This window comes from Camelus dromedarius, chromosome 31, assembly GCF_036321535.1.
Source record: "Camelus dromedarius isolate mCamDro1 chromosome 31, mCamDro1.pat, whole genome shotgun sequence".
NCBI lineage: Eukaryota > Metazoa > Chordata > Mammalia > Artiodactyla > Camelidae > Camelus > Camelus dromedarius.
Genome location: NC_087466.1, coordinates 8,273,357 through 8,286,039, shown reverse-complemented (window position 1 = coordinate 8,286,039; position 12,683 = coordinate 8,273,357). Strand labels below are relative to the sequence as shown.

The 12,683-nt window shown below is 50.2% G+C and overlaps 1 protein-coding gene across 2 annotated transcripts in view; it reads left to right on the top strand.

Annotated features, from left to right (window-relative positions):
• Nucleotides 1–12,683, top strand: part of MYO18B (myosin XVIIIB) — a 198,572-nt gene that overhangs the window by 54,077 nt on the left and 131,812 nt on the right. For both annotated transcript variants that reach the window (XM_064481117.1, XM_031442942.2), the window contains exons 15-18: nucleotides 1,085–1,244; nucleotides 3,662–3,845; nucleotides 4,646–4,868; nucleotides 8,696–8,805. In XM_064481117.1, the coding sequence (XP_064337187.1) occupies nucleotides 1,085–1,244; nucleotides 3,662–3,845; nucleotides 4,646–4,868; nucleotides 8,696–8,805 (677 nt within the window). The remainder of the gene's footprint in view (nucleotides 1–1,084; nucleotides 1,245–3,661; nucleotides 3,846–4,645; nucleotides 4,869–8,695; nucleotides 8,806–12,683) is intronic.

Below are 12,683 nucleotides of genomic sequence, written 5' to 3'. Positions count from 1 at the left end.
AGGGAATCTTGATCCTAATGCGTTGGTCCATTGACAAGAGCAGGATGAGAAAATGTAGAAAAATCATTCAGAGTGGATGCAGAAACAGAAACAATACTGCAGCTCCTGATGGTAATTGGTCTGGAGCCATCACTCAGCCTGAGAGCATCACTGCAGTTAGAGTGATAGGAGGAATGGTCAGGAACCCATCCACCCAGCCATTCACTCCACAAGCACTTCTGGACTCCACTCATGTGCCAGCCGTGATGCTGGGCCCTGGGGATACGGAGGGAAAGCCTTTGTGATCCCAGGACATCAGCAAAAGGTTAAATGCAGGAAGCGGCAGACACCCACCACTGCTGACCGAGTGACCGCTGTGGCTCTGTACCAACAGACGTTGGACTCGTCATCTCCTTCACACCTTGTGCCGCCCTGGGGGAACTTTATTATTTAATCCATAATCTACAGACGAGGAGACGAGGCTCAGAGATGTTAGTGGTTGGCCCCTGTCCCCACAGTAATAAGTGGTCAAATCAGGATTTGAACCAGGTCTTCTCTGACTCCAAGCCCATCTGTTTCTCCCGCTCTGTCTTTTGGAACCAAGTGTCCACCAGCATCTCCCAAGAATACGCCGTGTGTTTATTTGGTAGCTGGTATTCAAGACAGTTTTAGGTGGGAAACACATACATGTTTTAAAAATATTTGATAACTACTTATTTCCATGAGTATTAGGAAATAAATATAGCTGCCACACCAAACCTGCAGTATGATTCTGCATAAATGGATTTACCTGTAAAAATGTGAGTCTGTTGAAAGAAAACGTTAAGTAACTAACATCCCAGGTGATAACACGGCTGTGGCAGAAATCACGAAGGGTGCATGCAGTGCTGACAGGTGTCCTGGATTTAAGAAAGCAATGAGGAATAGAGCCCATGTTGGTGGTAGAGCACATAAATGCCCGAAGCAGGAGGAGTGTGGGTGCCCAGAAGTGCTGGCTTCAGCTGTCTGGAAACATTAAAACGGAAAGAGCATGTTCTCGGGGATGCCGAGAGATGGCGGAATGTCCCTGCCAGGCCCCACACTCACACCCCATGTCTGCTTTCAGGGACCTCTGCCCTTCGGACCTGCGAGCAGCCTCTCCAGTGCGAGATTGCCCATCAGCTGGGACATGACCCTGTGCGCTACGACCTCACGGGCTGGCTCCACAGGGCCAAGCCCAACCTGTCGGCCCTGGATGCCCACCAGGTGCTACAGCAGTCCAGAAGGTGAGCCCGGCCAGGGCTGGGATGGGCCGGGTGCGCTCAAGGTGCTAGGGCCATGAAGTCACAACCACCAGTGAGGGAGTGCCGGTGCAGGAACCCCTCCCTAACGACACAAAGAACTTGGATAGTCGTGTACAGTGTTTCTCTGGGGCAATCCGCAGAGAAAAGCCGGCCTTCTGAGGAGGTGGAACAAAAGTTGGAAAGCTGTGACTTTGTATTTTAGCTTCTGGCTTTTCATTAAGTGACTGAGAGATGATGTGACTCAAGGGACTTATATGGACATCCTCGAACTAGGGGGTCGTAAAACAGAAGTGATAACATTTTGCAGCATTAAAAAAATGGCTCACTGCATGTTTCTGACTGCTCGCCTCAGAAGTGCTGGCAGAGGGCTGGCAGCGATCACTGCTTTCAATTCAGAGAGCTATTGGGAAATGGTTGTTGGGTGTGTGTGGTTAAGACCACAACATCTATTGACCACCTGTTACGTACCTGGCATCAAGGTAAACGTTTTATAAGCATCTTTTAAATCCTCACAATAACACTGTGTCCTTAGACCTATTTTACCGACAAGGAAACTGAGGTCCTGGGAGGTAAAGTGGTTCACCAGTGATCACATAGCGGGAATAAAAAAGCAGCAGCAGGGTTGGGGTACAGTTTGGGTCTAAGTGATCCTTGGAGACATTCTCAGGGCATCATGGTCAGAGTTGATTGGGAACCCTGTATCCAGAGGCTCTCAAGGGCACACAGCTCCTAAAGAGAGAGCAAGTCGGGGGATGGGGCGGAAGGAAGGTTAAGAGCACAGTGTGGGGAGCTAGGGGACCTGGGTCAAGTCCCTTGTTGCCTGGGTGACTGTGGGCGGGCACTTTCCCTCCTCTGGGCTTCTTGCTTCATCTACCTTAACATGAGGTTTGTTGGATGAGGCCATAGCGCACAGCCTTGGAGTCAGGCAAATGTTCATATTCTGCTTTTGCCTTTTTCAAGCTGCATGACCTGGGCCTCAGTTTCACAACCTGAGAAGAGGGGATGAGACTGCCAAGCTTGCCTGTGTGATGTCAGGCTTTGGTGACGTAATGTAGTGGATGGCTTATTAAGGAGCTGGTTCATAGCCGGCCTTCAGCACACGTCTTGTGGTCTTGTAAATTCCCCTTCTGTTCTCAGGTCCCATGGCTCAAGCTGGGTGAGGGGTGTAAGGTTAGGGAAAGGCAGGCAAACCTGGGTTGATCAGATGGCCTGGTGAGCAGGGGACATTCTGGGAAGAAGGAGCAGCGTGTGCACAGGGGTGAAAGAGTGCGGCTGGTCTGGAGGTAAATCCCTACAGGATGTCTTGTAGGCCGGAGAGCTAAGCATGGGTGATTTTGAGAGTGAACAGTGGTTTTTCTCAGCATGCGGTTCTGCAGCCAGGATTGCCGATTCACCAGGACTGCTCGTGTAGCATTCTGGTTCCTGGTAGTCTCGCTGGGGAGGACTTCTGCCCAATAAAACTTCTGCTTTATATGTAGGGAGTGGAGTGCTAAAGAGGACATGTGACTGCTGAAGGCCACACAGTAAATTGCAGACTGGAGGTCAGGTCTCCCAACCGCAGATGGGGCAGTCCTCACGCAGGGCTCAGGGCTGTGGGCACAGCCTCGTCTCCCTGGACCGGGGGGTGGTGCACACATTCTTCCCTCTCAGAGCTCCTGAGGGCTCCCCAGCCCCCTTCCCAGATTTTTATTTCAACGTGAGTATATTCAAGCCATTATTAGTCGGTATGCCCTGCCATGCATTTAACCACTTTAAATGCCTTTGGTGCAACTGGGAAAGACTCATTTCTTTAATAGTCTGGATTGTAGGGTTAGGCATAGAGGCAGATGGATAATGTGTCTTGAGGGCCAAGCCCAGGGTAGGGCCTGGACTCGTAGGCAGCAATGGAAGACACCTTCCCCTGGATGGGATGGGCCTGGTGCGACTGGAGAGGCACAAGGCCTTCTCTGGGTCCCAGCTTCATCCTAGGGTGCTGTTGGATCTGCCTGGTGCTCCAGCTGTCTGTCTGACCTGTCCGTTGTTCATTCTTGCACGGAACAGAATGAGCACCTGCTGTGTACTGGACCTGGTCTAGGGATAACCAAGATGATTTTGCCAACTAAGAAAGGGCAGGCTTGGTAGAATTCCTGCAGGTACATAAGTGACAGGAGTATCCAGTAGAAGGAAAGATGCTTTGAGGTCAGGGGAGGGAGAGAGGTGTAGAGGAAGGGGCTGGCATTTGTCACCAAGTGAAGGCTCATCTTTGCAGAAAGGACTGTGGACAGAGGAGTGGGCACCTGGGATGTGATTCGAGGGAGATGGGGGTTTAGGAAGCAGATTTGCAGGAGGCTTGTGGGACCCATTCCCTCCACCTTGTGAGTCCCTTAAAACCCCTCTCTCTTTCTTCTTCTACCTGCCAGGGAGGAGCTGAGGGGCCTGTTCCAGTCCCGGGCCAAGCTGTCCCCTGTGTGCCGGGCCGTGGCCGGCCTAGAGGGCACCTCCCAGCAGGCCCAGCAGAGGAGCTGCATGGTGAGAAGGACATTTGCTAGCAGCTTTGCGGCAGTGAAGAGGAAAGCCCCGTGCTGCCAGATCAAGCTCCAGATGGTGAGTAGGTGCCCTGTCCCCACGGAGTCCAGAGCTCACTGCCTTCCTCTGGGATGGGTTATCCATCCACATCATCTCCGAGCTCCCCAGGGAGCCAGAAGGGGCAGGTACCCCCTACACTCCACTGAGGAAGAAACTGAGGCTCAGGGCCTCAGAGAAGCTTGGAGGAAAGTGATCCATCCAACTCTAAGGCCAAAGCCTCAGCTCCTTGATTTAACTTGAGCAGCTTCAGAAAGTTGGTAAGAACCACAGTTGCCCTCTTGACGGAGGTGACAAGTTTCACAGTCAGACCAGTGCTGCCTGCCTCCCTCATGTCTTGCAGGCCTGTGTGTTCACCTCTAGGCTCTCCTTAGGGGAAGGCTAAGGACCCAGCACTGGCTGTAAATAGGTTACCTGTAACAAGTGAGAACACCTGGATTGGTCAGTGGTCAGTTGAGCTCAGAAGGATGGGACATGGGAAGGATGGGTTTTAGAAAACAACTCACAGTGTGTTACGCTGGAAAAGTCCTCAGACCAGGTCCTAGGCTCTAGTCCCCTCTTTGGCTAATAGTCTGGGTGGCCTGGGGCCACTTGCTTGCCCTCTCCTTGTCCCAGTTTCTCCGTATGTTATAAGGGGCATTATAAAGATCCTTTATTTCTCATGAGTACAAATCAGGCCATGGATAGGAGGTCCTTGGTGTAGGACATAGGGCCCCCAAAGATGGCCAGGCCAGGCTGAATGTGTGTTTGGGGAATGTCCGGACCCCTGTCTGTCTCACCCTGAGACAGCTGACCCTGACCCTGTCTCCTCTTGATCCTAGGATGCATTGATCAGCATGATCAGACGGTCTCAATTACACTTCATCCACTGCCTGGTGCCGAGCCCAGCAGTGGAGAGCAGGGCCGGGCAGGCGTCTCCGACTCCACCGCAGCCTGGTGGAGACAAGCCCAGGGCAGGCGGGTCCCTCCCTTTGGACATCTCAGCACTGCGGGTGCAGCTTGCGGGGTCCTACATCCTGGAGGCACTACGTCTGCACAGGACAGGTAAGAGGCAGCTGACTTCTAGGACAGGCTCACTGACCAGTGGCAGCCAAGGGTCAGGAGCATCACTGAGCTTTCCATGGGCCCAGAGCTTTCCATGTGGTGTCCTGTTGAAACTTCACAGCAGCCCTATGAGGGAGAAGCTATGATTACCCATTTTACAGGTGAGGAAACTGAGGCTCAGAGAGGAGAAGGGAGTTGCTTAGGGTCACACAGCTGGAACTTGGCAAAGCCTCGATTTGAACTGAGGTCTCTTTGAGTTCAAAGCCCGTCTGATTTTCTGAATTAGTTGTGCAGTCCTGGAAGGCTAGGGGTGTGTCTTAATCATCTTACTTGCAACAACTAACATCTCAGAAGCATCTACCTTGGGATAGAGTGGAATCTCCACAGTGAGAAATATTTTGGTCTTCAAGATGCTCAGCCTGGTTTGGGAGATCCGTGTACTCTCAGATAGGTGATGATAGTACAGTGTGACAAGGGCACGTGTCACGGGGGAAAGTAGGAGGTACCGGCTGCCCAGAGAAAGCAGCTCTGTGCTCTCAGTGGGGAGACCGGGAGAACCTCCTGGAGGAGATGACATCTTAGTTGAGTCTTGGAACAAAGCAAGCAGCTCACCTTGGGTGGTTGGGGGAGAGGGAACGCTAGGCAGAGTGAACACCAGATGCAAAGGCAAAGAGGCGTGGAGGAGCATGGGTGTTCAGGAAATCTGGCTCAGAGTGGGCTGGGGAATTGCGGGAGAGGAGGCGGGCAGATCCACCAGGGAAGGCTGTGGGTGGCCTAGGTCTAGCTGAGGAGATGCTGGAGCAAGAGTGGGATGAAGGCTATTTAATCAAAGGGATGAAGTGTTAGGCCTGTAGTTTAGAAAGCAAACCTAACCCAGGGTTTCCCCATCAGCTCGTATTGAGTTGAATTTGATCTGAAATTTTCTCATTCTTTTCTGCCTCTGAGACCCCAGAGGCCCCCCCTTGGATTCCCCTCCCTGACACCTAGAAGCAGCTCGGGCGAAGCCAGAGGGTTGGGTGGCTGGGGCTGACAGGGAGTCTAGGTGGGGACCCATTTGTTTGATGTTTCTGTGGCCACTGACGCCCTAGCTTGTGGTCACTGCCCCCATTTCCTCCCTCCGCGTTAATGTGGAGCCCTGGGCACGAGGTACTGGACCGAGAAGCTGGGAGCAGCTGGAAGCAAAGATGAGACCCTTGCTCCCCTAAGCATCGCATTGATTTCCCCTCCTGTCTGTACAACTGTGGGCTCAGGAAGACAGATAATGTTATGGGGGAAGAGCAGGATGGTCACAGCCCATGGCTGATCGATTCCACCTGGCTGGCAGGAGGCACTGGGCCTTTGCAGGGACCCTGGCCCGGCAGTCAGAGCCCCTGGTGGACACTTGGGTCAGCGTGTTCCTCCTCTGACTTCAGGTCCTGCCTGCAGTGTCTGCCCTCTGCATGCTCAGTGCCGCACCAGAAGGAGTTGCTATGTAAAGCATTGAGTCTCTGGTAGAACTTCCCAATTTCTGCCTCCCAGACCTGGTTCATCTCCTCATTTTTTTGTGCTCTGAGTCTCTTCTGTCTCTCTCACACCATATAAAAAATATTCACACACATAGATACATACATGTGTATTAAATATTTTGGGTTTGACATTGATGCATATGTAATGTGTATATGTAACAGGCAGACCTCGTTTCATTGTGCTTCCCGCTGTACCTGCACTGACTACAGATCAAAGGTTTGTGGTAGCCCTGTCTATTGGCAAGTCTGCTGGCGTTATTTTTCCCCACAGCATTTGCTCACTTTGTGTCTTTGTGTCACATTTTGGTAATTCTTGCAATATTTCAAACCCTCCACCAGCAAAAATTTACAACTCGCTGAGGGCTTAGCTGATGCTTAGTTTTTATTTTTAGTAATAAAGTATTTTAAGTTAAGGTATGTGCATTGTTTTTGTAGACATAATGCTATTGCATAAACAGACTACGGTACGGCGTAAAGATAACTTTTGTATGCACTGGGAAACCACAAAATTTTTGTGACGCTTCATTGCAATATTTGATTTATTGCAGTGGTCTGGAACTGAACCTGCGATGTCTCTGAGGAGGTCTGTCTGCAGACATATACACATGCATGCATGACGCACCCACACACGTGCTGCTTCAAGGGTGCCGATGACGTGCTGGGCGCTGTGTGTGTACACACGCTAACTGACGTTCTCACAAAGCCCTCAGCGCCTGGCAGAGAGTAAATGCTCATTAAATGTTATGTCTAGGACGGCCTGGTGGGCACAGCTCAGACTCTGGGCTTGGCTGTCGCCCACGCCGCAGGTCCCTAGATCGTGCCTCCCTTTCTTCTCCTATAATAGCTCGGATCTCGAGAACTGTTGAGTGGGTTGCTGAACGAATAAGGAATCACAGTTAGGAAAGTGCCTGGACATTAGAAAGCATTCATGTTAGCCTCTTTTACCATAATCATCATTGTATCTAATCCTCGTTTTGACTGTATGACAAGAGATCTTATTTTTCTCATCTGACAAGTGGAGACCTTGAATCTCAAAGAAATGAGATCATTTGTCGCTGGTCAAGGGGTTAATCAGGGCAGAAATGGGATGTGAACCCAGGTAAGTCTGACTCAAAGGGCAGGCCTGAAACCTCCCAGCCTCATGTCTCTGTGTGGTCAGCATTCTTTGAACATGGCCTGAAACCCTCTTCTCCCAGGAAGGCTTCCTGAATTTGCCACATGCACCCACCATGACTCTTTTTCAGCGTTTATGCATTTGGCTTACTGTGAAGTGAAGTCTCAAAATGAAGTGAGATTCACCAGACCTTCTCCCATCCAGCCCCTTGAGGGGTCATTTTGAGACAACTTAGGCTCTACCATGCCCCTTGTACCCAGGATGAAGTCCAAACCTCGAGGTCTGAATTTGAGTTCAAGTTCATTGGGGACCCAGTCCTGCTTATCTTTGACCTTGTTGTTGGCTTCTCTCCACTTAATTAGTTATTGTCGCTATCTGGCTTTGAATCCCAGCTGGGAGAGTTATGATCCACGTCACTTTGGGCTAGGTGATGTGAACTCTTTGAGCCTTAGTTTCCACATCTGTACAATGGGTGTAATAATTACAGGCGCCAGAGTGTCTAGAACACAAAGAGGTTGTTACCCTAGTGTCTTGCATGCATCAAAGCCTCGTAAATGTTGGCTGTTGCTGTGACTGGATCAAACCTTGTATCTTCCCGCTTCAGCTCCCTCTGCCTGGGCTTCCCTTCCACACCGGATCCTCTGGCAAGCTCTCACAGCCCCTTCAAAGGCCAGCTTGAATGTCACCTTCTCTTGGTAGCTTTTCAGATGCCTCTTCCCAGTTTCCAGATAGAAGGGTGCAGCTCTGTCCATCCCACACGTTAGATTGAAAAGAACCCTTGAATTCTATCCGATGCAGCATTTCCCACGTGCTGCCTAGGGGAGGGTAAAACTAGACCAAAGAAATTTTCTTTCATGGTCCAGCAGGTGCGGAAATCTCTGGGGTAAGCAGAGGTAATCGGGGCATCTTCCCTGCGGAGATTTAGAGCCTTTGACTCCAGTGCTGACATACATTGCGACCTTCTGAGAGGCTGATGAGAGTGCAGCCTTTTCACTTTCCGTGGAGCCTTCTATAGGATTCATGTTCTTGGGAACGCATTTGGGAAATGCTGATTGAACCCAGTCTCCCAAATTTGCAAATGAGGAAACTGAGGCCCCCAAAGTGGTTCCACATGGCGATTGCAGTGAGGAGCCAGGCTGGGAGCGGGCCCCGGTGCCCCTGCGCTCCTCACTGAGTCTGTGCTCTGCTCCTGCTGCTTCCCACCCCAGGCTACGCTGACCACATGGGGCTCACCCAGTTCCGCCGAAGATTCCAGGTGCTGGACCCTCTACTCATGAAGAAGCTCCTGTCGGCCCCCGAGGGCATAAACGAGAGGAAGGTATGTGGGGCTGGGTGAGGGGGCGGAGGCCCCTGTGCTTCTGTTCCTGCTGGGGTCCCAGAGCCAGCCTTGGGGGCAAAGAGGAGGGTGGCCTGAGGTTTGACCCAGACCCCAGTGCACCCTCTGTGGTGTCACGTAGGACACTGCCCATCCTGCAGGGGTCCTTCTGGAACCCTGCATGGGGAAGTGCGGGGAAAGAATTAGAGCCGTGAGAAGGGCAAGTCCCTGCTAGAAGGGCTTCTAGCAAGAGGGGGAGTCGTCATTGCCAGAGGGAGTTCCACTCAGCACCAGTGCCCTGAGTTAGTCTATGAAAAGAAGGCTTTGCAGCCCAAATGTTTGGAAAGTATTTCAGACTAGAGCCCTGTCTTAAAGAATTATAGTGAACACTCCCCCTCAGGGCCTTTGCACCAGCTGTCTCCTCTGCCTGGAGCACTTTTCTCACCAGTCTTTGCCTGGCCAGTGTCGTCTTGCTCAGATGTTACTCTCTGTCACATCAGTTTGTTTTGATGTTTGCGTAGCACTTATCCTTACCTGAAGTTCTGTGGGTCACCTGTGTGTTTTCTGGCTCATAGCAAGTTCTCAGTAATTTTTCTGTGGGGTGAATGAGTGAATGAACGAATACACATACCTAACCCTGCATGTCTGTCCTTGTGTGTCTCCTTTCTCCAGCTCTGCTGTGAACTCCTGGAGCTGGAAGTCTTCACACCTAGTGCCAAACCCTCAGTACGTGTTTCTGTTGAGAACAGCCACCGGCTGATCAATGATGACAGAGCTCTTAGGAACTGGCAGAGCCCTAGTGCATCTTGACAACAGCCCTGCCAGACAAGAGCTATTATGTCTCCTTATAAGAGGAAGCAGAGTCTCATAGAGATAAATTAATTCCCTTGAGGCCACACAGTCAAGCATTCGTAGGTTTTGTCCTTGAACCCAAGTTTCTTGATTCCAGGGAGGGCCTGAGAAAACATGGGCTCAAGTCAAACAGACCTGCAGTTGATGTCCAGCTGGGGCTGTGTGAACTTAAATGAGTTACTGCAGCCTTCTGCCTCAGTTTCCTCATCTGTAAAATGGGAACACCACCATCATCAACCTTAGTGGGGTATTTGGAAGATTAGATGTAATAGTATAGTTGGTGTGCCTGACACAGGGCCTAGTAAGGGCTCATTGTGTGTGAATTTCTGTCATCAGCATCTTTCAAGGCCACAGTGATGGCAACCAAGCCACACAGACTCTGTATTCACAACTGGGTTGAAACTCCACCTCCGAGTGAGTGCGTCTACGCGTGCCTGAGATCACAGCACTGGAGACCTCAGTCAGTGAGTCATGAGGCAAGACGAGTGAATAGTCACAATTCTTAAGTCCTTTCTTGGCTCTGTTGTGGAGCAGGGTCCAGGGCACAGGCTCCCTCCTGCAGACAAGGCAGCATTTCTCTGTGGCCTTGCGAACTCATCACAGGGAGGGTACCTCAGACCCAGCTGGTGTGGTTCAGGGCTGTCCCCTCCCTGGGTGGCAACCCATTTTGGAAACCATGAAACTCTGCCTGGCCTGGTGCCACCAGCCACTCTGTACCAATTTTTGTTTGGGGTTCCTTATCCTTGATCTCCCCCAAATTTGATCTCCATTCAGAGCATCTGGAATGGAACCACAGAAAGGGTCTCGGGCTGCTCTACAGTTGAAAGCAGCACAGAAGTGGGTCGTCGGGGAGCTGGCTGTGCAGGCAGTGGGGGCAGCATATGGAGGCGGTTCTATTCCGGACGACTGCAGTTCCCTTTCGTAGCCAAACCGAAGCCACCTCCATGCACGCGCCGGGGGCCTCCGAAAGTGGAAAGTTACAAGCAGAATGGACTTGGTTGGGAGTTTTCACTTCTTTTTTTATTTGCTCACAAATTTCATTTGCTGCAGTGTAGGATTTTGGTAGCAACAAAAGGAAATGCCATCCTGCCTCTTATGAAAAAGCTGATAAATATTCATTTGCCAGGCAACATGATACGCCATGAATTATACATGAACACGTGCTTGGGTGGGCAAACTGTCAGCCTCTGTGTGCAAAGCATTTAAGACCTCAGGATTTAATAAGACAGGTTTGACAGCCAGAAAAGGTCAATATTGTCATTAGACACTAGACGGCAGCAGAGGGAATTCATTGTCAGGGTGTAAAGTGGGCCTCGGGGCGTCCCCCGTGTGCCTCACATGTGCTGAAACAAGACACTTTTCCAATGAAGTACTCTCATTTGCTGGGTCCCTGCTGGATATTTTGTGCTCCTGAAACAAAAATAGCATATGCCTTTTACCTCCTGTGCACAAACTCTCATCACAGAATATCAGGCCTCATGTGAAAAGGTTACAGACTTTCAATCTGGAACAGCCCTCAGTAGATAAAGCCTTCCTGATATGGGAGTTGTCCCCATTTTACAGCAGAGGCAACTGAGGCCATCATCACCTAGCCAGGCGGTGGGGTAGTGGTAGAGCTGGGATTTGAACACAGGCTCTCAAATTCCTCACATAGGCCTTTGTACTATTTGTTGTGGTAACATACACATAAAGTTTACCATCTTAACTGTCTTTAAGCATGCATTTTAGTGGCACTCGTACTGTTGTGCAGCCATCACCACCATCCATCTCCAGAACACTTTCCATTTTCTAAAACTGAAACCATACCCATGAAACACTAACTCCCCCTTCCTGCCTCCCAACCAGCTCTTGGCAGCCACCATACTGCTTCCTGTCTCTATGAATTTGACTACTTTAGGCTCCTTGTATAAGAGGAATCATTACAAGATTTGTCCTTCAGAGACTGGCTCATTGCACTTAGTCCGATGTCCTCAGGATTCACCCAGGTTGTAGCATGTGTCAGAGTTTCCTTCCTTTTAAGGCTGAATGATAACTCTGTTGTATTTATATACAGCATTTTGTTTATCCATCCTCTGTCAGTGGACACTTGGGTTGCTTTCATCTTTTGGCAATTGTGGATGACCCTGCTATGAACACAAGTGTACAGATACCTCTTTGAGACCCTGTTTTCAATTCTTTGGGGCGTATACCCAAAGTGAAATTGCTGGATCGTACGGTAATCCTGTTTAATTTTTTGAGGAACCTCCAAACTGTTTTCATAATGGCTACACCATTTTATATTCCCACCCACAGTGTACAAGGGTTCCAGTTTCTCCACATCCTCACAAACTTTTTTTTTTTTCTGGTAGTGGTCATTCTTAATGGGTGTGAGGTTGTATCTCATTGTGGTTTCGATTTGCATTTCCCTGATGGTCTGTGCTGTTGAACATCTTTTCATGTTCTGAATGGAAACCCTTTGAAGACAGAGTGTTTGATGAAGTTTTGTATAGAATGTGCCATCCATGATGTTAATTTAAATAATTATTATTGATTCCATCCAACTTTAACCAAGGGGCTGCTTTGCACCAGACCCTGTGCTAGCTGCCAGAGATGCAGGCATGAACAGAACACAGTCTCCTGGGGGAGAAAGACTGAAACAAGCAATTTCCAGACGAGGGATGGCTTTGGGATGCCCCAGGGAACACCTCTAAAACTTGATATTTGCTGTAGGGGTGAGGGTGGGGCATTCAGGGAAGACACCTCAGAGCAGGTGATAGTTGAGTTGAGCTTTGTGGGACAATTTGGAGGAATGAAGTAAGAGGGAGAGTACAGGGCAACCCACACTGAGCATGTGAGGATCCACAGTCACGAAGTTGCGCTGCTAGTTTTCGTGCAGCTGGAGCAGAAGTGCTGCCAGGTATCAAGAAAAGGGTCTGTGGATGTTGGCAGGGGCCAGACCCTAGGTCATTGTTAGCAGGGGTGGTGAGTATGGGCTTTATCAGGTGGTCAGTGATGGTGACTGAAATGTTACCAGCTGGGGAATGGCATCA